The sequence below is a fragment of the Lates calcarifer genome, linkage group LG1 (genome assembly GCF_001640805.2).
Source record: "Lates calcarifer isolate ASB-BC8 linkage group LG1, TLL_Latcal_v3, whole genome shotgun sequence".
NCBI classification, from domain to species: domain Eukaryota; kingdom Metazoa; phylum Chordata; class Actinopteri; family Centropomidae; genus Lates; species Lates calcarifer.
Genome location: NC_066833.1, coordinates 22146472 through 22174175, shown reverse-complemented (window position 1 = coordinate 22174175; position 27704 = coordinate 22146472). Strand labels below are relative to the sequence as shown.

Below are 27704 nucleotides of genomic sequence, written 5' to 3'. Positions count from 1 at the left end.
TCAATACCTCAAGGTAATGGGTAATAGAATGTCCACAAAAAATGGCAAACTACGGAAGGGATCTGGGATTCTGTGTGTGCTTTTTCACTTTATGCTTCTCACATTTAGCATGTAATATAGGTTTATGACTTTATCTATTTGCTGTTTGCTGGGTATTCATACGTTTGCACCAGTTATGGCCATCAGTGGTGATATGGGGTGGGAACCTCCAAAAAACATACATAAATGTGAGCTGATCTAGACTTTGTATGGGAATACATATGTGAACAAACAAACTAAATGCCAAAGACTAGGTATCCTCAACTGCAGCATACAATATATTACATTTTGACATATACTTCATTTGACATGAGATGACTGATTGTGGTCTAGCAGTAAATAATATATTACAAATAGCTTGTGGTAATTGCTATATTATCATGATGTGATGATCACTATTTCCTGTTACTCTATTGGCCTCCACCAGGCAGCATAATAGCCTAATTCAGGTGGTAATATTCACCCTACCACATGAATTACAGCAGATAACAAGTGGCACACTCCAAAACAAGCCCTGACCACAGCCTCCCTCTCAATATGTAGATTTCCACAATTATCTCCAGCATGGTGGTGCAGGCAGAAGCTGTGTCTAAAATGCACAAAATTAAAAATCTGTGTTCCTACACCACAATAATCAGCTACTTCTTAATATGCAAACTACATTCTGAGGTCTGTTGTGCTCAAGATTCCAGATTAAATTTGGCGAAAATAAAGATGAATAAAGAGTAGGGAGGAAATCGATATTGCTGAAGCACTGACAGGTCCTTCGTCTGCAGAAAGCTGTCGGCGGGTGGGAAATAAAATGGTCAAAAAGTCATCAATATTTACCTAGCTTCATGTCCACCTGCCAGTCTGACACTTTTTTTGTTTGTTTTTTAGAATGAAAAAGAGAGCTGAAGCATCCCGCACACACACGGTCTTCCTCACAGCATGATGCTGTATGTGTACTTTTTTTTTTTTTTCCACACTGCCTCAGGTCTGAGGACACAATTGGGAAGTGTTGAAAAATTAAGCAGAGACACCCAAGACAGGGAAAGGAAAGAATCAAACACTTTTCTTCTACTTTTTCTCTCCTCTGCCCCCTGCTTTCATTGCTTGCCCTCAAGCAAATTGGAGCTCGGGATGAGCAATCCATTCCCCTCCAGATTAGATCGGGAGGGGGCTACAGAGTTTACTGTGGGCTGGCCTCTCTTTTACCAGGAGGAGCAGGACGGACAATAGCATACTGAACCTGCTGACATTTTGTTGGTGATGACTGTTGTGAAGGTACTCTGTTACCAAACAAACAATATCAAAAACCAAGACTGGGTATTCAATTTTCCCAGTGCAGTTAAGAAAGCAACACCCTGTTACCTTTCTTTAGCAGCACATGCTATGTTCCCTTATCATCATAAAAATGCAATACACCGCTTCTGCATGCAGAAGAGGTCATGATTTACCCTTCTTTAACCTAGGTCTTCAGCCATTTCACTAAATTTAGCATTTCATTTTTGGCGTAGAGATTGAAACATGCATGGTTTTTTCTCCTCAGGTTATACCAGTACTGGCCATACATCTTAATTTTCTGGTTTTAAAAAGCTAATTCCAGTGGAAGTGTCTATCACTGCCACTGAAATGTCTGGAATCAACAAAACCCCTTACTCATCCTCCCATCCATGTCTTCTCCCCCTTTCTGGTCTCATTAGTTTGGGTTTTATGCCTTAATCTACACAATGAGGATGAACTCATGGCAGTTATCTTCAGCAGCCAATGTCTGCCTACCTGTAATCCTTCTCAAAGTCCCCAGCTTTCTACCAGCTCACAAATCGGCACACAATGCCTTTATGCAAGGCTCTGTGGACTTTTCTTTTCTTCCCCGTCCCTCATCCCTCCACATAAAACTAGTTAAATCCCACTCCTCCTTAGAAGAATGGAGATGTCTTTATCAATGTCTCAGGACAGGGAAAAGTCAGACCATAAAGGACATCAGCACTATCATTTGCAAGAGTCACAAAATGGTTCCGCTGACTGGCAGTTGTCACTCCAGCTCTCCCTCTCTCTGTCTGTCAGACAACTTGATAAACCATTCAAGTCAGCACTGATCACTTTATAGCTCACGTTGTACTCACAGTTCAGGTTAAATTAATTTGAAATAAATAAATGAATAATAAAAAAATGTGCGCAGAATAATACTTTACACAACAGCTTAAACAAAAAAAAACAAAAACAAAAAAAAAAAATCAATGAATGTATCTTTAAAAGTTAATTGAGAGGGGAACTTAAAAAGGTCAAACAAGTCGCTCCATTTGAGGAGGGCATAAGGGGGTTAGCTTTTAACTTTGCATTTTTATTGACTCTGGCAAAACAAAATGAGCGGGCTCTGTAGGATTGTGCACTCTGCATTGGCCATTCAGGCCTTCAGAGCCCCATTGTAGTACTTTGAAGAGAATGAAAGGAAACCCCACTGGTGGAAATGCAGTGGAACAGCCCCACAACAGGCCACAACTGTTCCCTTATGCATGAAAGGCAGGGACATAAAAGACAAGATGGACTTCTGAGGTAGGGCCAAAAACAAAGGCAACAAAAGTGCTGATCACGAGGGGATGACACGACTCGTCTCGGCAGAAGGAGCAGGGAGAAAAGGAGCAGGGGACAATAGCACTCCCGGCCAAATGACATGTTGAAGAATTGAAAAATCCACACAAGAAGTGTCTTCTCAATTCACTAAACCCACAAGAGCTGGGTGACTGTCGGCTGGACCCTGGTCAGCCCGAGGGGGGTGGACAATAACAGCCCACAGCTTTTCTCTCTCTAACTTTCTTTCCCAAATCTTTCCCTGTTTTGGCAAACAACTTGGCAAGGGCAGAGACTGACTGGGGTGATGGCTTTAGTCTGCACACACCAAACCGAAACCAAACCAAACCTAATCAAAGCATGGTGGGTTCCGCTCCCGCAGCTTCTGTCTTGATCTGTTGGCTGTCTGTGTGTCTGATCAGTTTCTGTTTGTGGCCTAAACACAATTATGCCACTGCATAACCTCCATGGAAACAGTCGGACGAACAAAAACATGTTTGCTCTCATTCAAAAAGCATCCTTGTTTTTAGTGATACACTGTAATGGCTGCCGATATTTGAGCCAATGTGTCAAAAGTCACACTAAATAACGCTTCGATAATAAGAACGCTTCCTGCCGGTTTTCACCCTGTTGCCTTCAAAGCTTGGAGCAACTTTGTGTTTCTGATTTCCCATCGCAGGAAATTGATATATTTTTCAGTACGAAGAAGCAAATTCACAGCCGTGTGTGTGATTCCTTGTATTGATGGTTAGTCTTAATATAAAATCTATGCATAATGCTCCATGCAGCCAGGAGAGGAAAGATGGCAATTTACAAAAGCAGCTTTGTTTTGCTGACACTAACAAATCATTTTTCATACAAATATATGTATATATGTCATGCCATGCGTAGGAGATAATGTCTTTTTAATGAATAAAGAACCTACAGATACCCTTTAAAGTAAGGGCCAGGAGTAGTTGTTCAGTCACATGCTGAACAGTGCACTCCACAGGTAAAGGCCCTCCCTCCTCGATAGCCTGAGGCCTATCCCACAATTCTTCACACATACCCACGGGCCCTTTCACTGGCCATCACCCTGTCTGATTAATGGATCGATGTGGTAATTGATTAGTGAAGAGGAGGTGGGAATAAGAACATAGGTCAAACGTCAATAATGTCCCCCTGACAAAAGGTGGAAGACGTAAAATGTACCAGTGATAGCCTGCAGCCAGACCTCTACCCATCAAAGCCCTGGCAGGGCTAACATAAAGGCCCCGGCCCATTCTCCAGCCTTCACTACCCTCCCTCCCCGACGCTCCTTTTCTCTTGGTAATGCTGTCTGTTAAAGTGACAGGAACCATTCTGGGAGCTGCTTGTCAGCTCACCTTCATAAAACAAGCCGTAAAGCAGCAAATAACAGGCTTATATGGCTTCATTATACCGGCTATGCAGGATCACAGCCCTGGGCTGAGGGGATGAGGGGGGTTGTGCTGGTAGTGGAGGGGCGGGGAGAATGTTGGCAGGACAGCCTGGTTCTCGTGGAGGTTTGTTGTCCCAGTGGCTGTCACCATGTCCATGTTTGCTCAGGATAGAGGACCACTTGACCCCCTTCAACCCTGTATTCCCCGAAATCCCAAGCAGAACAAACAAAGAGGTATGACTCACTTTGGAGATGCTGTGACAGTTCAGTCTAATGAGACTTCTTTAACTCTGGTATCCTGCCGCACACTTCAGCCTAATGATTTTGAATCTATGCCCTGCTACATTTGACAAAAGATGCTAAAGCTAAGAAAAAAAAAAATAACTTGAGCCCTTTAACAAATACCACCCATAATCAAGAACATACCATGATGATGCATCCAAACAGTTAAAAAATTAGGAGAACAGGGCCAGATGGAGCATGCATCTGTGACAGTAAACCTTTGGCCGTGGCAGAGCCGGACGTGAGAAAGATTCTCATTTATTTCATGCAAATATCTTTGGGCTGTTTCACAACCTGACAGTGGGGGTTGCAAGGTGGTCATTATTTCAGGTAGTGTCTCCAAAACATTTCCCCTGTTTTTCAGAGTCAGCCACGGGTGCCTGGCAAAGAAGTCAGCAGCAGAAGCAGCAGACGCAGCAGCAGCAGCGAATGTGTGCACTTGTGTGCTTACCGGTCCGTGGCACAAATAAGGCAAGTCCCCATCCTTCCAACACAAGTCATGGTATTTCCCCATGGACTTGCTTCAAATGGAAATTCAGCTCTTTCCCATCTTTTCAAAGAGCAACATTTAACATAGAGATCACTCTATGTACATATATGATGTGTAATTCTTATCCTGCATATACAATGACCAGGGCACAATTAAGGTTCAAAGCTTCAACGAGAACTATAAATACGCTGCTGATATTAGCAAGTCAAATATGCAGCATAAAGCTTGCAGAACATCTGGTAGGCAAGCTTACACTATGTTCACCAAAGTAACTGTCCCTTTATGCGCTTATCTGTCATGTGGCCAGTCCCAGTCGTGTTGAGATCAGTCACTTATCTCTTTAGCAAGGCTGTGAGGCAGCAGTACAAGCGCCATCACTGTGATCATTGTATAGTTAATTGTCACCTCCATCAACATTAGCACTCTCTAACATGCTTAGCAGAGGGGGGAAGGGGGGGCTGACTGCACGCTCTATTCTGAGGCTGACACTTGTTCTCTGAGGGGCGGTTTTCAGTGTCAGGATTACAGTGCATAGGAGAAAAGAGGCGGGGGAGAGGTGGGGAGCCTTCTTCACAACTCATGTCACTGGGTCTGTCTATAGTGGCAGCAGAGGGAGAAAGAGAGGAAGAGAGACAGAGAACCAGGGAGGATTGATGGGTGTTTACTTTTAAGCAGTCTCTCAACCAATGTCAAAGTGAACAGATCAGCCTGCATGGGGACTATCTTACTTTGATAGTCTGTCATGGGATAACTAATCAACAGTCCACCTATTAATGCTGGTGATACAAACTCTGACCATATAGTCACATGACCCTACAAACATTATATATGACTTAAATACACCTACATGGATATAACCTCCACACCAAAAACTCAGGTTGGGAAGGGTTCAGTATAAAGACAGCAACACACAAATATACGCACACACACTCAAAATATCTATTACACACATTTGGCACAAGGCCATAAGGATTCAAATGTGTCGCCACCAAACCATATGGATACACACATCTGAGCCTAATCTAACAAACACTGCAGCACACACATACATATTCTGGCCTGCGCACAGACACACATATCCGGACTGTAAAACAGCATTGCCATCTTGAGCCCCCTGGATCACTGGGGCCATCTGACACTGTGGAGCCTGAATGCATTAAGACTGGCAAGGTGGCTGCACTTTCCATCACAGTTGCATAACCCTCCATGATGTGAATGCATAGCAATATTAGTTCTGCAGGTGAGAGCACTTATCACTCCTCATTAATGATACTGCCCCACATCTACATAATAGATAACGTTGCTACTGAATGGCAATCCAACTAAGTTAATTATCTGAGGTAGAACAACTGCTAATACGCCCCCATTTAGAGCATTCTTTCACTTGTGCATAAATCCATTTTACTGAGATGTGAAGTTAAAGCAAAGGGCATGAAGCCTACTTGACTCTACAGGTGTCAAGAGTCTTCTTGTGGGGAAAAACTAGAATGGAAAGAAAAGATGGAGAATAATAAAGGGGGTGGGGGGGCAAAGATAAAGCAGTGGTTAAGTTTGAAATGGAAAAAGAGAAAGCAAACTGGGAATGGAAAGGCGTGGTTGTTTGGGCAAGCAAAAAAAAAAAAAATGGTCTCATAACATCCGGTGCATGGGACAATCTGGGTTGGGGTGTGCCTGGATGCACCCTGGATATGGATATGACTGGAACTGTAGATCAGTCACTAGATCAGACTATTAGGATATTTGGCCTACGATGTGATATGTACTGCGTCTGGTCTCCTGCCCCCACCCATCCACCCACACAGGCCCAGACACAAACACGCCCCCGTACCCCTCCTCGGAACTCAGAAAAAAGTCTGACAGATGGGTGTACTGGAAAGATCCACTCAGGAGACCAAAACATACTAAGGCACTGTCTGTCCAACGTTTTGGATTTGGTGGAAAACTACAACGAGAGAAAAACAGGACAGAGAAAAAAAGGGACATCTGTGACATTTGTCTTATTTCCTCTCTTGTGGGACATGATGTGTCATGAGTGAGCACAGAGTCTTTTGGATCATATTCCGTTTAATTAATGAACCCCCCACCCCTCCCCAACTCTCTCTCATACACATACACACACACACACACACACACACACTCAGAGAGAGAGCTCATACCTCCTCATCTCTTCCCTGTAAGTTGCCTGTGCCCCCAAGTGGCTGAACATGATAACTGCATCTATTTTAAAAATGCATCTCTTAAAAACGTGTGAAAAAACTGTGCTTCAGTAGCCAAAGCCACTGCACTCATTTAGTGTAAAATTTGCTTTTAAAGCTTAAGCCTCTAAGAGTCTTGTACCATTATACTACTTAACAAGGACTGAGAGGAAGTGACTATAAACTACAGAGGGCTTAAAGATGGTGCACTGGAAAATCCTTATCTGAAATGTAACATATTTACATAACAAATTTATGTGTGCTTTAAAAATACAAAGAGTAGAGCTAAATGGAGACAATATGTGTGAACAGAGGTAACCCTGAATGCATGTGAATTTAAGTGAGTTACAAGATGGCAGAATGATACAAGTAGGCTAATAATGTAAGAGCAATCATGTTTTTCTTGTCTCTTCAGATGTTCCTCTGTTCTCTGGTTTGTCAGTTCTTGGTAGTAAATAACCCCTTCCCTTAGCAAACACACGCACATACACACAATCTGTATTGGGGAAAAATAAAGGTAAAGTTAAATCATCATGTGTGTGTCTCATCCATGAACAGTAGGAGTTATTAAAAAGAAATTTTAAAATAATAAAAGCTGATGCTCCCTATAGTTCTTTAATGACAGATGTTTTATTCTTTCAACCAACAGGGATGCCTTTTGCCCTCGACTTCTGCCCAGCCCCAAGCCTTTAATTAAGACTGGCTTAGGCCCGATTGATCCTGACACACCAGGAAGTTTCTTGAATATCTGACTATGGACGTATTACATAGGCCACAGCCCCTCCCCACAACCCACATAAAAAGGACTGTGAAAGCTGAAAGCCCTTCTATTCTGTCAGTGGGACATTACATGATTGAGGTATGCCTGCACATTCAGAATTAGCTACTACATAAGGCTTGGCTCTTGTCCACATGCATTATCAAAAATATTTTGCAATTACTATACACATTATGGCAAAAGTACAATGTCTGTACTATATGTTTGCACATAGTGTATGCCACAAAATTGCCTGACAACAGTAAATTAGCAAGTCATGTAAAGTTGGTTGTATCCAAGTTTCAAACCTCACATCAAGCTTTGGTACAGCTCTAAGTCAATAATGTTGGAAAGAAAAAAAATCAGCAAAACATCTCCACAACAGGCCTACACACCACATCATTAAATCAACATCAACACATTTCCTGTAGCAAAGGCAGTGATGCAAATAGGAAGCTGGGATTGTCAGATTGTCAGAGCTCTGTGTGCTGCGGGTGTTGTGCACCACATGGAGAGAATTCTTGTACCGGTTTTCACCGCAACACGGCCACTGATGAGTCAGTGAGCCCCATGAAAGTGCAAGAGCTTCACAAACACTGCCTTTGTTTCATGGTGTTCCAGGATTCCCCTGGACCAGAACTGTTTGATAATGTTAATACAACGTTACAAATACAGTGCACAAAATAAAAACCAACATGTGCAACTTATTTTTTTAGTAGTTGAAAAAATGAAATGATTTGTTGGACCAGCGGCAGCTGCCTCTTTGTCAAAATCTGATTTTACCAAATTGCCAAAATGCCAAATGGAAAATTGACAAATCACACTGACTCTTAACAGTGTGACACAGGTTCCATGTGACAGCCTCAAGAGCTTGGACATGTCCAGGGGGAGTAAAGACTGTTATGCTGGAAGAGAAATCCAACCAACCAGCCTAGCTGTTACCTCCAGGTATGGACACAATAAAAGGCAATACTTAATACAATAGCTACTCAGTAAATACTCCATTTGCAAATATACTGTACAAAAACTATGCAGTGTAGGGGTATAACCCAAGATCAGATAATGTGTCTAGATCCATTCATAAACAGAAAACATGTTCCTTTCCTGGGAAAATAAAAAACATTGTCATTGATGACAAAGGTCTCGATAACTTCAGTCAACAATTTAGAGCAGTCTCCTCATTTATTGCTGAATAATTTCTGGATTTACAAACTGACATTTGTGTGTAATATTTTCCTGCATTCTGATGAAAATCAAGATCACATTTTAAAGTATATAATCCCAGAAACTTCCAACACTTCTAGGAGAGAGACAAAGGCTGACAAATGTTGGTCTAATGGTGAATTCAGATTGCCATATTGGCTGTAACAGCTGATGTAGCAAACCTAATGATGGGGTGTTAGTAGATGAAACATCCAGAAACATAAACACAGATACAGCCTAATGATGGAAAGTGACAGGGAAAGAGCAGGACCCTACCTTGGCCTATATTGGGTGTGGTGGGGGTGGGCTATAACCAGTGCCCCTTCCTTCCCTTTCTGGGCGGATCATGGAAACTGAACTCAGTGTCACATTTTCATCTTATCTGGAAACAACTCATTTTATGTCCAATCTGAAATAATGTATTAAAAAACGTGAATATATTGCAACTAGCTTGGCGGCAAAGCTAGTTGCAAAGTCCCTTCTGGTTCAGGTTGAACATGTGTCTGGTCACAGGTGAATACCGCATTGATTCTGTTCACAAAAGATCAAGAATATATCATTAAAAATTGTTGCAACAATGTTGCTTTTTTACCACGTTAGAGGTTGATGAAGAAAGTGTAACTTTACAGTATTTTTAAAACTATATTATTATTATTATATAACATATATATATATATATATATACAGGTTATTCCCAGGTTTCATGTGTAAAGGCGAAAAGTGTAAATACAATTTGTTTTTCCATCTTTATCGCAGTAATACACATTAGCATTTGAAAATATCTCTGTATATCCATACTACACAGATTTGCGAAAACCTGCACAGTTTTGAAGTACCAAAAACATACACTGCAAAATTCTGGTGCTTTTCAATCTTATTTTCGTAATCGTGGCCCTTTCAGACTAATGAGTCATGTTAACTTTGCTCTCACTGCCTCTTTCGGGAAACACAACCCCGGCAAATAGTGTATGTCAAGGTAAGCACGACAAGCCTCCTAAAGCTCTGCACATGAACCATATCAAATACTTGTCTCTGAATCCAAATGAAGGTCAATACATACATTTCAGTACATTATCCTCTTCTAGCTAAGTGCATAAGCATCGACATACATGGCAACCAGACAGCTAACCATGCTGGCTGTTTGGTAACTTTTTCTTTAAATGATGCCAAAACATACAAAAATCTTTACTAATGAGTACTGTGTAGTCTGAAGAAGTACACCTGAGGACCTGATCCGTGTATATGCAGAATCAAATGTGAGTTGAATGGGGGTTCAGTCACCCATGCGCAGGGCATTGAGCTGACCTGAGCATCGGCACTGACATTATTCTCAGTGGTCATGAACGCAACAGAGATGCAATGTCAAGGTCAACAGTCAGGAGTACAGTCAAACTGGGCCATTGCTGAAATACAGATAGCAAGAGGTACAGGAAGTCATTAAGAAGATTCCATTTGGAGTTAGTGAAAGCTTTCCTGAACAGAATGCAGAATGGGTGTTGGCACATCGTTGGTGGAAATGTCTGCTGATTGACACAGGGTATGATGGCTGACATGCTGCAGACTGTTTTGACTGGAGTGTTGCCTAATGACCAAAGTGTTTTTGAAATGTTATGATATGGAAATTTTTCTCAATCCTCACAAAAACATGGAGCACTTAGGAATCTTATCTGCCCACAGAGGAGGAGGTTCTGAATCATGCAGTAAAGGTATCAGGAACATCTCTCGAAATTTTAGGGTAGGAATTTGTATCCTTTAAAACTTAAACTTGAAGCTCAGAAAAGTAAAGAAAGCTGGCTGAGTTTTCTCTTCACTTTAGCAGCTGGCCGCTGGCTTTGTCCCTCTGTAGAGGGCCTGCAGTAAAGCCGGACTTCAAAAGAGCCTTATCACTGTCACATTTTCTCAGAAGTGAACACAGTAATGGAGACCGGATGCACAGGCTTACACTAGGTTAGGAGTGAAGAAATGCTTTGAATGTAGCCTTGTAAAGGGAAGAGCTCCCGTACAGGCCTCCTGACCTTCCCACTCCACTTCCTTCCCGAGAAGTAAAGGAATGCTGTGTCAGGTTTTATAAATTAGTAGGGACGTGCATTTTAGCTTTCCCCTCAGTAAATTCTTGAGTGATATTTTCAGTCATCATGATTTCAGTCATTTTTTTTCTGTGATGTGCCCACACGTAAACAACCACTAAAATCACATAGTAAATACATTTTAGAGAAAACAACATCCAATTAAAGTTGCAATCTGTAACTTAGCCATTATATAAATTATATTGTGTTTTGTTATTGTTTCTCTATATATTGTGGCAGTCTGTCATTCCTACACTTAATTCTAATTGCATATGCCCTTGGGCTGCAACAATTAGTTGATTAATCAACTGAACAATTTTGAGAGTCAATCAAAATGCAAAACATGTGGTGGTTCTAGGTTGTCTAATGTAAGACTGCTTTTCTTGACCTTTCATCATAGTAAGTTGAATATCTTTTAGTTTTGGACTGTTGGTCAGACAAAACAAGACACTTGAAGATGTCAACAGTTTTTCAAATGGTGCTTTCATTTGCCATAGTCAGTACAAAGCAACGAGATGATGCTCTAAAGACTTGTTTTCTCCCTAAAGGGTAACATAAATACATCTGAAATTTGAGTGTTACTCTATAATAGGTAACGCTGTCAAGAGAAGTATTGATGTGCGATGTCATGTGTGAAAACACATGACTTTGCCAATGTTAAGGCCTTATGTCTTGTTCGCCATCAACTTTTTTTTTTTAATCCCACTTGCACTGATTTTGTAGACAAGTATCATAGGACACAGTTTGCATTCAGCCTTTTCATCGGTTTGTTCCTTGGCAAAGAAGTAATACAGAAACTCAAAATGGAAGTTGCATGTCTTGATTTCTGTTCACAAAAATACAAAGAGAAAACATTAAACACATTTTAGATTCATGTATTTGATTCTTCCATGTCTTCTTGTACATCTCTGCTGTTCTCTCTCCTCCATCTTTTCTATATGGCTAACTCAGTCTAACACAAGGTTCCAACTTTGACTGTGGCTTCATCCTGTATTTTCCAATTATCACCTTTTAAAGGCCAGCTGGGTGCATTCCAAACCATCAGGGGGCAATTCCATTTGCATTGCTCTGAGACAAAGTCATGCCAAAGTACTTTCATGCTAAAGTTCATAGCAGACAGTCGAAAAGGACGATACAGCAACAGATAAAAAGTCACAACTACAGAATATCTTCAGCCAGATGAAATAGATCAGACTGAGAAAAAGGTGTTTTTTTTTTCTTAACAAATCTCATGATTTAAAATACTTAGAGAAAGCAAACTTAAAAATCTGAGAGTTTGGAAGTAAGTTGGTGGAGAACATTCCCCAGTTTTAAGGTTTGCTTGATAGATATGGCAAGCAGCTTAGGCCAGACCTTCTCATTTAAGACTGATCGATGTGACCATCCTTTGAGTGCTCGGCTCTGTTTACAGTTTCGGCTCATTATGCTGATTTTATTCTTCTTTTTCATTAACTTGATTTTTAAGCAGCTCCAGGAATATTTTACATCTATTTTATTTAGGTCAATTTCATTTGCCCATTGAAATTCCCCACAATCAAAGGGCATTGAAATGACCATTGCATATATATATGTGTGTATGTGCGTGTGTGTGTGTTTTTTTTCTAGGGGCATGGGCAGGGGGTGACTGTTCCATTTACTTTGCACATTAATGAGCACTGCCTTCTCTGCCTGCCTTTAGGCTCTCTTTCTTAATGCTGGGGCTGTTCACTAGTGTAAACCTGTGTTTGATTTCTCCTCTCCTCTCCCTCTCAGACTGCATATAGCAGCATTTAGCTGTGAATTAATTTTCATGTTTGGATATACCCTGCTGAGGTGTGATGCCAGTGGTGCATAATCAAAATCTGCAACACTACATATGGGTAGATAGGCCTTGTGGGTATTTTCACAGTGCAGATCTGTGGCTGGACAGGGGAAATTGGAAGCAGAGAGAGGGGTCAATGGCCAACAGAAGACAAAAACAGAAGTCAGTGATAGGACAATGGACATTTAACACAAAAGAATAAATCTGTTGTCTTATAGAGGACTATGGAGAAGAGAGTACCTTTTGCATTGTTGTGCAGTGTGTGTGTGTGTGTGTGTGTGTGTGTGTGTGATAATGTGCATGTCTCTGGCCATGGGACAAGACACGCACCCACAGCCACAGCTCAAACACCAGCAGCCCTTAATATGGTGTGTCTAATGCTCCTATTTAGTGTTTGGGGTGCAGTGGCGCGTGGCCTGAGGTTTTTGGGAGGGGAGCGTGGATAGCACCTAGCCTGACAGCTGTGCCCCAAACTGGAGACAAAAGCCTGAGGAAGTACCGCATCATCGAAGACGGGACTAAAAGGCATGGCAATTTGCTTGTGGTCTGGCCTATACTGCAGTCTAATTCGGTGCATAGTCCACTTTTCATGGTGAATATGGCCCAATAGCAAACACTACTCTCAGAACGTGAGCTTAAACTGGGAGGACATCTTTAAATAAATTCCACAATAAAGACTAGGCATCATGCGGTACATTTAGATCAAAAGCAGAAACATAAACTACTAATTCATAACAGTCTTCATTTCAAACAAACACAAACAGAAGGAACATGGGCCACCTTTTGTGCAGCAGTCTTTTCAATGGAGTTTATTTGTAATCCTTTGATAGGTGGGAGTCTTTGTCAATCGGTGTACATCAAAGATAAGCTAACTTACCATGCTGCTTGTGTTTGTGTGTCTATGTGTGCATGTCTGTATTCTAGTCTGTAACATCACAGCAAGGCATGTTTTTAATCTATTGATTTAATAAGCTTAGGTAGGAGGCTGTTGGCTGAACAAATCTAGCAGTTTTCTGCGTGTATGTGACAACTTCAGTCTAAAAACCTGGCGTGTTTGATGAATAGCTAATGGAATTTACAATACAGAGGAAAGCCTACTTTTGTGTGAAGAACACAGATTTTACTACAACTGACACATTTCCATGAGCACAAATTGTCCAATAATTTTTGTCTGAAGCACTGCACAAACACACAGACACACCTGGTGAATATGGGAGAGAAAATCCAGCAACAGCAATGAACCAAAATTCTGAAGTTAGGAGGGTCAAGTTAAAATCTAAATTAAATCTACAAGCATTTAGCACCCAGGGTCAATTTTCATCAACACAAACCCTTTATTACCATACTACAGAGGAGCCACCACTCATGGGTCGGGCTAATAGAAGCAAAAGAGATAATAATTACCCGTTTGTTGTCACATCAGCTATTAGGTGGTAATTAGGCCTAGGTGAGAATTTTAACTCTTTTAAATGGTTTCTTTGATCTGAACACATGTTCCCAGATGGATGCATTAATTATTATTTCAAATTAAAAGCCAGTCGAACCTTGGAAAAACTGGATCTGAGTCTACAATATGCAGTTCCCCTCACCACTGAATGAAAACAAATACTACATAGCACTTGAAAGGTGCACTTACAGACAGATCTGAAGTGCTCCCATATTATATTACCCTTAGGTGAATTGTAAGAGGTCATAGGCTGGTGCACACATTTTCTTTTATGTTTCATGATTGTGGTGGATCAGAGTTTTGGTGTAAATAGGAACTGACTATGTGCTTTGCTTGGAGCCCAGTGAGGCTGATGAAACATAAAATAAATGTGAAGTGCAGATCAAGAGGTACTCAGAAAAGGGTGGTGCATCCATTCCTGGCATCCATATCAATGACTAGCCTTGTTATAAAATGGAAAACTAAATATTTAGAATTACAACTTGACAGCAAAATAGGAAAACTATCCATCCCTCACATCATGGAACTTCCTTTATTATGCCCCTGTGTCCTCACATACACACATGCACAGACGTCAGGAAATTGAAGTGGCTCAAAAATATCTACTGGTTTAAATTAGACCAGTGTGTGGGGGTTTGCGTTCATGTAGTGGTTGGATGGTGAGTTGAGGGAGGGGACTGAGCAGGCAATAAAAAACATTAATGTCAATAATAATGATAATACTTTTGAATTTCAATAGCAGAAACAAATCAATGAAGCAAAAGCTCCCAAAATAAAGTGAAAACACCGCATGGATCTAAGTGTGTGGAGATCTTAGCAGAATCAAATAAATAAATAAATAAATTCATTCACTTGACATCTTGGATTTGTTGTTATGGCAATGTTCTTGCAAAGTCAGCAAAGAGCCTTAACATTATCCACAATCTTGGATAATTGAGCATTTAGACTAAAAGCAGCCATCCATTACAACAATGCAAGTGGCTGCGTTGGTGTGAGCGTGTTCAGTTTGAGATGTCTAACATCTTCTCCAACCTAAAACACCATATGTAGGTCCCTATTCGCTGATACCACCCATAGAAGCATCTCCTGAAGTAGCACCCCTAATAATAAAACAAAGTTCAGCTTGACGAACATAAAGGTTTGGTTAGGTTTAGAAAAAAGATCAAGGTCAAAAGATAAGGGCCATCTTCCACATGATTACAATAATAAACCAATAAAGGTTGTGGAAAGGTAATGGATAAAAAAAATATAACAATGATAACAACCAATGTTCGACATCAGTTTCAAACAGGAGACACTATATAAACACACTACATCACCTCCTTCCTTCCTCCTTTGCCCCTTTCATTACTAATATGACCGCTACAGATGGTCTAACACTGAAATATAACTATGGGTCATAATGAGTTGCTTGCATAGATAAATCTTTTTTTTTTTCTTTTTAACAAGAGGACAGTCTCAAGATGCCATAACATTGCAAAGAGGTTTACAATACTGTGACACAGGATTTAACAGCTCTACAAAGTTATCAACAACTATTTTATCTGTCAATGGGACGACCTCAAGGTTAACAGAAGAAATACTTTTTTTTTCCCCCATATAGAGCTAAGTCAGTCCGAATGCAACCTTAATCATGTCGCCGAACTGTTGGTGGAGATTACTGGCCACTGGGTTGAGATTACTGGGTGACTGCCCACTAACTTCCAAGGTAAAAGGAAACAACATTATAAACTTGGAGTTATTATGACTTAGCGACTGCAATCCAAATTCCCTGCAACAACAGAGAGAGATGGTCTTGCACTGGACTGCATTATATAAAGGATTATGCAAGTCATATTACTGCAAGCATAGTCACAGCTTTTCTCAGCAGTCATATGGCATCATGCATTCACCCTGAAGAAAAACAGTGAAAAAAGTAAAATGGTAAAAAGATATTGTGCTCTTGTGCAACTGACTCAAAAAGAGCTAAGGAAGAAGTTGTTATACACTAAGGCTTAACAGAAAAGATACAACATGCAGTGAGGCCTTCTAAGGTGCTGTAAAGTTAGGTAACCAAGCACACAATTTCTGATTGAAACATGAGAAAACCAAAATATTTTATCTGATGTGTTCACAGGCAAGTCTTTCTCCTTATTCCCCACCCTTTCATTTTTCTTCTTCCTGAAAAGTACTTCGCAACATCTGTTTTCAGGGAGCCCTACAAATAAAGTTTGATGTTGTTAAATTGCAGTACATATTTTGTCTACCCCATGTTGATACAAACAAATTACTGTCTATTGACACCATAGGCCGCTGTTAAAATGTGAATCCAGTCCATAGTCCCATTTTTGCTCTACAATGTTATTACATGGATGCAAAGAGTCTGACATGTTGGAAAAACGGCACTCTCCTATAGTGAGAGTGGCTGTGTCCTTAGAGGGCATTAGTACAGGCTTTATCTTGTTGTGCCAGACAGTTCAGTAGTAAACACCCTGGCAAAGGGCCTCATAGTAAACTCTGATGGAGGGCACTGCAGAGCCGGACTGTTGTAGCCATCCTGGCATGGAGATATGGGTCATTCCAGGCTGTCCTCTCGCTCACCCCAGCACCAGAGCCCAAACCCTGATGAGATTAGCCGGCCGGCCAGGCGCTCAGTGGTGGTAAAACACAAACACCACTGATTACGTGAACATTAAAGTCAGATCCCCTCACACTTCAGCTCGGATCCCCTTGTGCAGGGTCACGAGCGGGTTAGTGCAATGACTGTGCCGCCATTCCCGACTTATATGGCAGGACTACCTAGCTTGGCGCACACCATGGACCCTGACAGATAGTAAACAAACATAATTATCCTGCGCTTAAAGCTGACGTCATTTGAGACGCGTGCAATGACTTTCAATGCGTGAACAATGCGACAGTGATACAGTTGGCTTCCTGGAATCCTCCAAGCTGCTTTAAACTGAGAAAATGAGTCTGTTCTCTCTGTATCTGCTTTGTTAATATAATATCAAAATATGACAAAACAACCTGTTGACGTTTCCTTCCAGGGACTAGTTTGTTGGGGTAGGTCAGTGAATTCAGTGCCTTGGCCACTGCCATTCTCTGTTAAATCACTGCTAGAAATGGGATTAGGCAGGTTGGAATGCCAGGGTAATCACTCATTCAGCAGCAGCCAGAAGAAAAGGCCTCCTTAAGGAGAAGGGGTGGGTTTTATATAGCTGAGAGCTTTGATTACTGCTCCGTCTTAAAACCGCATCCGATGAGTAAAGACATGCACTGGTCCTCCCCCACATTTACTGGGTGAGTCGCCCTCCTGGGTTCCTGTAAATAAGTGATGTCACAGTGCTTAATGATGCCCAGACTAGACTCAGCAAGGTCCTGAAAACAACATACTACCAGCTTCATCACTACTGTGAGCACACTGCCTAACCATCATGTCAACGAAGAATTAGTTTTGCACATTTCATCCTCTTTCTCTGTGGGATTGCTGGATGATGCAGTTCAACTGCAGCGCAGTGAAAATGGCCAAGAGTATTCTCTCTTATTCTATGATGCCAATAAAGTTCACCATTAGGGGAAAAAAAAACATTATCCTTATATGTGGATCAGCTGCTCTGTCATTAATGAAGATGTTCAGATGGAGAGCACAAGGAAAAAAAACCCCACCACTTTCTCTGGGCTTTTTCCTGTCCTCCCCGATGCGGACTGGTAGTGACAGTTGTTTCCAGTTGCTACGTATAAAGGGCCCATCATAAAGCCTGGCTAGAGGAAACAGGATAAGCGCTTGAGCCAAGGCAGTAAAAAGCTCTCTGGGAACTTGAAAGCCACACAAATGAAGTCTGTGTCTGCCATCTGGAAACAATAAACAAACAAAACCCAGCAGCCAAACAAACACCACGAAAGGCAGAAGGAGAGAGAGAGAGAGACAGACAGAGAGGCAGAGAGAGAGAAATGGAAACAGTGATTGAGAGTGTGAATGAGTGATAGGGAGAGGAGGGTGTCAATGTTACAAACGTGTGCAGCATGCATCATTAGCAGACACTGATGGGAGGACAGACACAGAGACAACCCTTTGTATAAAATCCCTTTGATGCTAGGGAGATGGCCCTGCTGTTTGAATGTGTGTGGTACCACTGAAACCTGGTTCTAATGAAGTGTAGTGCTAACAGGAGGCTGCCTGTCTGCAACTTGTGCCAGTGATGTGATGAGAAGTTATAAGCCACTTCCAAATATGGCAAAATACCAAAAGCAACCAGCCAACCCTTCTCTGTAAGCCCAGATAAATCAGGAATATGATTTGTCATTATTTTTAGAATTTCAGAGAGAAGTCACATCACAGTCCTGTTTTCAGGGGAGGGTTTTGTATGTTAATTATCATCTAGCTGTCCGATATGGACCGGTCAATTAAACAAGTTTTCTCACTGCATAGAAGCTGCAAGAAAAATATAAAGCAAAGATCAATTATGCTATAGAACTACAGGAAATTAGTGTGATTTCTCTTTAGGGCTGGTGGGCCAACACACACACACACACACACACACACACACATATACATACATACAAGAATCTTCAGAATCCTTTACATCACTGTCACCATGGGAAATTTACCATTTACAAGAGCCCAGCTGCTTAGATATTTTTTTAGCTATTCATTTCAGCAGAACATAATATACATCAAATCACAACCCAGTTTGTGACAGCAGTAGCTTTATAATTACAACTGATACTGAAAATTATGCATCTGTGGACCTAAGCTTAAGCCAATAAGTGATGCAGCTGATGAATACTAATTTACCCAATGATAATTAAGTCTGTAAAATGTCAAAACTGAAGGATGCCCAAGCATGTGTAGTGTCTTACAACTGCTTACACAACAAAAAACTCAAAGATTTCTCTATCTCACATTGTGCTGCAAAATAAATGTCTATCTGACCAGCTGTTAAAAATAAATAGAATAAAAGTCAAGGAGACTCACTTTAGTTTACTTCTGTTAAATCAAATTCTGTTGTAAAGCTACTACCTGATAATACTGCCTCTAGTTCTGCTTCCTAGGTTTAAAAACAACTTTATTATGCAGACACAGTTGGTGATATTCCAGGCCAAGTTTTCTGTATAGTCACTCAGCAACAGTGTGGAACTATTTAATGAGGAATATTCAGAAGATAAAGCTTCAGCTGGGACAAGAACAAGTAAGCTGACCTCATCACAAAGCACACTGTCAACACTGACACCGAGGGGTTAGACCAAGAACTGCAGCCACGTGTCCACAGCAAGGACCCATGTACTATTACAGAGAGTCCCACCTATAGGTGTACATACACTTAAAACAAACATGTTAGGGCAGAAAAGCAAAGGGGAATCTCGAATACACATACATACACACACACACACACACACACACACACACCCACCCTCCCGCCTACCCACACACACATGCACATACACAATCCCCCTGCTGTGCCTGGTTAACAAACACTCTGCTATAAAAGCAGGCCTCTTACTCATTAGGATGCTGTGTATCAGACAGGAAATGCTGGGTAAATTACACCTCATCGCCCTGGAACTAGCCGACCATCACCATGGCAATGAGCCAATCTCAATGCCGTGAGAAGACCAAAGCACCATGGTGGCAGAGGAAAATGGAAGAGGGGTAACACAAAGTTTACCTTAATAACTGATAAAAATGACTGAATATCAGTGATACAAATGTAGTCATACAAGTTTCTGAGGTGTAAACTGAACCTAAATCTTCATCTATTTTATAGCCAAAAGAGCCCCTTTGGCCTTTTGACAGAGGTGCTGACTCCAAACCTGGAAGCAATATCCTGCCCACACACACACACAACTGTGACTGTTACCCAATTAACGTTACCTGCGCTAAACTATACCAGACCAACACACTCTTTATTTATTAGAAATTGTTAGTTATTCCTACAGTAAGCACTCTAATACAGTTCAATAAATAGATCAGCATGGGCTGCAATTTGTCATGGGACAAGTGAGAACATTGGGTGGTCTCTATAAGGAGGTCTGCATGTGATATTTAAAATAATTTGATGGCTATTGACCCAACAGATTATGATCATAATATGTAAACAGTTTAAGGATAAGAAGCTTGGACAACTACACTGCAGAAATCCATAACCCGAATAAAAATGATTTTTGTAACCGTTTCTGTGAAAAATACAGCAGATAGTCGTTTGATTAAAATGTAGTTTCAAAGGTTATTAAAAAAATACCTATAATTACCAAACACTGCCAGGTCAAAAATTTCTGGACACCATGCATTAGCCTTAAAAAGGATCATTTCATCACAGCACTTGTATTGACTTACATCTGTAAAAAGCAGAAACATAAGTTTCCCACTTGTGTTATCATTAAAAACACAGGATATTTCCCTAGCTTCTCATTCAATATGACCACCACGCTTAAACTCTAAACCACATAAACCACCCGTTAGCCAAGTCCACCCCATGTTTCTAGAAGAAAATTCTTTTGTTGCATTGTTCACACATTCCTCCCGGGCCGTGTTTATACAGATGCGATTCCATGTGCGCTCTGGGGTCCTAATAAGTCCTACTCTGAAGCCAAAGATGAGCTGTTGATCAAAGGCTTCAGTACTAGAGCAGAGACACTTGTTTTGGTTGTTTTTTTTCTTCTGTGGGGATACAGGGTAACTTATCCATCTGTTGGCTGTATGTATTCAACTTGCTCAGCACTGGGACAAGTGTAGGCCTCTCTGCTCTGCCACCCCACACTGCTCCCTCAACCACGTTTACTCAGCTGGTCTCCACGCCAGTTACCAGAGTTTTGTTTTCACACAGCAACATGTGTTAAGTTAATGCTCTGTAACAGATTTCAAAAGCAAGATTAGCTGGGTCAACAACAGGTAATAGAGCAATTTATTGATTCATTGGCTCAAGAAAGGCACCGTGCAAAAAAAAAAAAAAAAAAAAAGAACATCAGTAAGCACTGGTAAATAGATTCACAAGCACTGATGCTGTAGTGTAGTAAAAGTTTAGATAAATAGTTAAAGTTAGTTAGTTCTGGAAAAGCACAGCACTTAAGATTTGAGGTTACTTAGACAACCTGCTCACCTTCCCATAGCTGCAGAATTTAGTTACACAGTCACCATGGTTGTTTTCTTGGCTGATTGGATTATGGCCACACACCTCAAGCTCAGCTTCCACCACCAATCAATGAGGAAATGAGGTGTCAACACACTGGTGTTTATTCAACACTCATTTATTTTTCTACCAGAAGCCAAAGCCAGTTCGACCACAGAAGACACCAGATGAGTGAAGAGATCTTCACATTGTTTCTTTCTAATAGCATTACACAGCTAATTATGTTGACAGATAATAATCTGCTCAGTTTTATTTCATTTTCTTTAATTGCATCACATGTAAATTCATCTGTTATTATAGGACCATTTTACATGGAAATTAGCCAATTTACTGTGAAATGACTAATGCATTTATAATGACAATTAGTACTAATATTAACAGTGTATAACATTACAAGGGTATATTAAAATTCTGTCTTGTCCTGGTTCTAATTTCTTTTACAACTGAGAAGACGGGGCTTTTAAACTTCAGGCTGTGCATCCATATGACCAAGCTAAAGGAACTAGTAATGGGAAGACAACAGGAAGTCTGTAATGCTTCCAGTCAGCATGAAGTGCCATCAAAATAAAATTTTGCGCAGTAGCTGCTGCTTTAAAACAACTGGAGCAATTGAACATTCCCCTCCCAATTTATGCCAAATGCCACTTTATAAACATTCTGGCTTGACTGCCAAGTGTCTGCACTGCTTTATGCCCCTTCTCTTAATTGAAAACGTTATAGGGGTGCATTACACTTGGGGGTTTTATAAGCTGTGCTATAAAGCCCTAGCAGGCCCTGAGAGGGGAAACTGCCCATTAACTTATAAGGTCCAGGCCTTGGCTGTCTTAATTGACAACCTCTAGGCTACTTTCATCACTTGTCGACTTCATAGCAGCAGTCAATGCTTCCTCCAGGATGCTGTTCCATCTTTGACATGAGGGTGTTTGTGACAAAGAGCAGTCTGCCGCCAATGCCAGGGCGAAGGCTCTAGGCTGTCCATAAAACAAGCACACACATTCCTCTCCTAGTTCCAGCCATCTGAGAGGGTTGCATTTAACCATGTAGGTACTGCTTCCCAGGCACAGCAGCCAAAATTAAATATGTAAATAAATATAGATCGTAGTATGATGGTATATTTTTTTACATGCCTTTTCTGTACACAAATATACAAATCAAATATCATAAAAAAATCTTTTTCCAAATATTGGAACTTTTACTTTATTTTAAATCACTGTAAAATACTACAAGAAAATTGTGACATGCTAAGTTAAGAGAGGGATGTGAATCTGAGAATGTGAAAATAGTTTATGTCTAATCCATTCAGGCTGTCACCATAAGCACAAACAAAGACACACACACACACACACACAGGCGTGACAGTCACTTCACACTCTAATTTGGCAGGATCATCAGCTTTGTGCCTCTGGAAATTCATGCGCCTTGAATTAGAGCCACATGTCACAACATTGTACATGTTGTTGACCTGTACAAAATATTAAACCCACTTAAGTTCTTTGTAACTAACATTCAGACTGTTTGAAGTTTCTTCCTGTGAGATTTTCATCACAATTTACAAAAGGTACAAGTGCACTGGGCAAATTGACTGCTAACCATCTGTCACTGAACTTGACAGCCTCAACTTGCAAGAATGCACACAAGACTAATATGCATGTTTCTTGGTATTCTTAAAAGGAAACCTCCAGCAATTCAGTGTTACAATTACATGAAGTTGAAGAATTTGAAACAGATATATAAAAAAGAAGGGTCTAAATAAAAGCAGTAAATGCTATATCCTGACTGGGCCTTATCTTCCTATGCTTTGACAGGGATAGGACAAAATCTTCAGTGCAGTATGGACAAGAAAATTATCCAGCGCTGCAACAACTGCTGCATGTATCAATGGACAATTGCCATGTCAAAGTATGTCACTGAAGTCTTGAGCTTGATTTGCCACTGACAGGTCAGTGTAAGACACAAAACTGGATATATTATACCAAGCATATACTGTATGTACTACTTTTACTTATGTGAAGAACTTGACTACTTCTTCCACCACTGAAAGTCACACAAAAACACGAACAAACTAACCAATTGAGGCAGCGGTATTCCAACAGCACCTGTGTTCTGCATGGTAAAATTAAGCAACACCAATAACCTTCTTTATTATAATTCTATCAAGCGTTTGATCAGGTGATCTAAAAAACAAAAAGTCACTTGGGTCTGTAGTTACATCAGCACTAGCCACTGTTGACAGAAAAGATTGTTTCCAGTTTAGATGACTGTAAATCTGTGGGTGTGCAGAGTGAATGAGAAATGATCTATAGTGGAACAACGACTGCTTGACTGACAAGCTCCGACTAACAAGAGCTGAGGCTGCTAAGAGGCCAGCGGAGCAGAAAACCTATGGCTGCACTAAGTGACTGCCATGAGTGACTGCCAGTACTCTCTGAAATATGAGTATGATTATTATTATTAACAATATTCATATCATGAAAGGAATTTCAACCTGATACAGAATAATAATATTTTTAAGGCCTATCAAATATTTTGTCCACTTATTTCTATCAGTGAAGGTAGATATTAGAAACATCATTTTCAGTATCATTAAGCAATACAAGTCTACAGCACCAAAAAAATACAACCCCCTAAATGATCATGACATTGAATCAACATCTCTCTAAAAACAGTTAAAAACTGAACCTTGTGCCATTACAAATACTGAAAAAACAAATACAGATATGATACCACGAAGCCCACAAGACAACAGTAGTTTCTGGCAGAAACTAAAAACCAGGTGAAATTGCCTGTAATGAGTAAAAGGCTACCATGAGGTGTCGCCAGCTTCTTCAGTAATATCGCAATCACAGGAGTCATAAAATAAAATATAGCACAGCCCGGTGCAGTGTCTTCCTGGACCTTGGCATCACAGTGAGGTTGCCAGGCAACCACAACTAGTAGATGCACAGAAGTACTGAGCGGATGGACAGGAAATATTTGCAGAAGGGAAACCACTTAAACCACAAACTGCCATTAGGCTTGGGCGTTATCTATTTTTTCATATCTTAAAACTTTCACAATGTCTATGGGTGTATGAGGTATATGAGGAGATTTGTTAAATTAATAATCAATTACTGTATTTTGGAAGGAGAAGTCATTGTATAAACAAGGTGATCAAAACAACCAGACTTTAGACTTATTTCTCCCTAAAATAATTATTTTACTGGCTGAGTTCACTGTTGTAATAAATTACTTTTATTTTCAATTTTCCATCAATAAAAGGAATACTTGAAACTTCCATGTGTCACATAATTTTATTGCAGAAAGTCATTCACAAATTTCCCATGTCAAACACATAAAATAAAACTAAGACACACTCATGGAAAAAATAAGAATTTGGCTTAGAACAATGTGTCTGATTGTTCACATAGAGGAACAAGACTATACAAATAAAAATCATTTACGTTTTTGTCAAGACAACAAGCATATTTACTTGCTCTGGCTTTAGTGTTCTCCACATGGCTGAACATTCATTTAGCTGCTCCACTTAAAGCACATGCAGATGCAGATGTACAGCATTTGTGGGACATACTGTTGTCACTAGTACAGGCCTATTTTTCTGTCTTGTTAGTCCAAATCCCCCCAGATTGCATTGAGTAGGCCTAGCTTAAAGATTCTGTATGGAGAAATCTAAAAACTCTTGTTATTACTAACAACTCTAGTGGAAAATGAACTATAGCTTGAATCCTGCATCCATAAAGGTCTCTTTACCAGCCCTCATTGTGTGCTTGCTGGGGGTGCTTAAGCTGCAGCCGACCATGGTGATAATCGTACCAAGCAGACAAGTAAAGGCTAGCCAGGTAGCTGTAACTTAACTACGCTGCAGGGATCCAGTGTTTGTTAGACACTAAGGTAATTATCAAACGAGAGCCTTGCCAATTTACCAGCCAGATCAGCCTTGGGAGTTTGGATGAATTAGCAGACCTTCTCTACTCAACACGGTAGTTTGCTTCCGATTTGTCCACATTAGCAGGCAAGCTAACGTCTGGGAGCATTAGTCAACTAAAGCCACAGTATTACAATGAATTTCACAGGCTTTGCAGTAATGTTAGCTCACTTGTCAAATAGGAGAGCCAGCTTGGAGCTGGCTTGGCCTCATTTGGCCAAATGGGCTTCATGAGGGCCAGTCATTTTGTAAAAGCAGTTATTCTGAAGCTAACAATAGCACACTGCCAGTGCTGTAGTAGTGCATAAGAGACTTTTATTGTGGCAAGGCACTCAGGAACAAGCATCCTGAAAACTTGACCTGAGTTCTTTACATAGAAATCAGTCTATAGGATGTTGTAGGCAACAGAGAAAGTCGGGGAATGGCTAATTTTTTATGTCATGTTACAATCTTTTCACAAATTGGCAATAAATAAGCAACATAAATAAGCAACTCTTACATAAATTGCTTCAAATTCTTCCATAAAGTACCTTTAAATAATCTCTCTATTCCAGTCACTTTTCTCGCATAGGCCTTAGCAATCAGCCAAAAGGTCTATTAACAACCATTAACTGAACATGATATATTGCTGCCTATAAGAGTGTGTAAAATATTTCTGTTACTTGATTGTAATTATCAATTAAATGATCTCCCTTTGTGATGCAGGTGGTCCAGGATTATGGACCACCTCACCGACATTGAACCCAACATTGACTGAGAAACGTGCCACTCAATTCTCAGACAACTTCTCAACTCTGAGACCCTCTGAAAGGAAAGGACAGGGCAGGCAGATCCCTCAATGTGTTCACTAGGCTGTTAGGGATGTTCTACCAATCTGTAGTGGCCAGCGTTATCGTCTTTGCTGTGGTGTGCTGGGGAGTTGGTATTGAGTTGGAGTGGATAGAACTTGACAATATGGAGGCAGCAACAGAGTTGCCCCCCCCCCCCCCCCCCAATACCATAGGCTATGCACGGATGAAATGTTGGGAGGGTATTAACGTACTGGAGCACGGTGGACCACAGCAGTTTCAATCTTACGCACATTTTTAGCCTCTATTAGCCTCTATTTAGCCTCTATTCAAGAATCAACAAACCGGTACATTGTCTCACGTTTTGGAAAACGTAAGGGAGAGGACAAACTGATATAATGCTGGCGAAACTGTTGCCAACTGCTGTAGCTACTCCTCCCGAGACTACAAAACAGGTCACATTTGACAGCTGCTGCCGTGAAAGGATGGAATACGCCGTTACATTTTACAGCTTTTATACAAGAGATAACGCACATTTCAGAAAAGGAGAGCAAACTAAACAAAAACTGACTTACAGTGGTAGAAGTCGTTTCACTGCTTTGGTCATGTGCGCCGCCATGTTTGCTTCGATGACGCGCCAAACGAGCAAGTAGCGATTGGCTGCATAAGTAGTTCCCCGATGCAGCCCGAGTACTGTCATTGGCCATAACATGGAGAGGGGCGGGCTCTGGAAGACTACAAGCACATGGGAAGATAAACAGAGAACACATAGCGGGGAAGTGCTGCTGTGGAACGGGGAGGGATGACAAGGACTTGAAAAGGGGAATTACCCACACATTTATGACACAATATAATTTATTTCAAGACATAACTCTAAAGAAGTGGAAGAAATGGAAAGTTACAGTTGGTAAACACTGATTAACCAGGGATATTTTGTACGTTACGTAGTTAAAAATGTAACTGTTATATATTCTAGGCATGTTTTTTGCATCACAGATGGTCCCTGTCTACAGTGACTCTGGTGTCTTTCTGCTCTATGAGACAGAAGGGACAGAGACAGGCTGAAGCTTGCGAAGGAGAGACATGAGAGGTATAAATGGAAAGAGAGAAGGGAGATTTGAGCACAAGGCACGTCACCCCAGGAGCTCTCTCTCACAGCAGTGGTGAATTACTACCACTACCATCAGCCAGGTCCAAGTGTGGTGCACAAATGACACGCAATATTTGCCATGATTAAGTCAGCAGGGGACTTGCTCCAAATGTCAGCATTCAGAGGACAGCCATTGAGCTGTGGTTGTATTTAAATGTGAATGTGCTGCCGGACTTGACTCAGGAGTTGACTCAGAGTAACTGTGGTTTCCCCACTTTTGCATAGGCCAGAAAGTGTACATTCATGGCTGTGTGTTTCGTTTATATAATGCAGTATTTCCAAACCCAGGTTCAAGCCGCCCAACCCACCCCTCCACACACACACCCCACCCCCAAACCCCACTCCCAACCCTCCACCCAACCACTAATGTAACTATTTGTCCATTATGTCATCTCCATGTCATTTTTGTTGGATAAGCGGATAACAGATATTTTTCTCTCTCTTCCAAAGGCTGAACACAAGAAAAACATTACATATAACAGAAACATGAGTGATGCTCAAAGCTT

At 40.9% G+C, this 27704-nt stretch overlaps 1 protein-coding gene across 1 annotated transcript in view; it reads right to left on the bottom strand.

Annotated features, from left to right (window-relative positions):
- clybl (citrate lyase beta like) overlaps window positions 1-26730 on the bottom strand; it is a 57961-nt gene extending 31231 nt beyond the window's left edge. The window contains 1 exon segment of the mRNA XM_018702636.2: window positions 26624-26730. Within this exon segment, the coding sequence (XP_018558152.1) occupies window positions 26624-26667 (44 nt within the window). The 5' untranslated portion in view covers window positions 26668-26730.
- Between the last annotated feature and the right edge of the window lie 974 nt (window positions 26731-27704).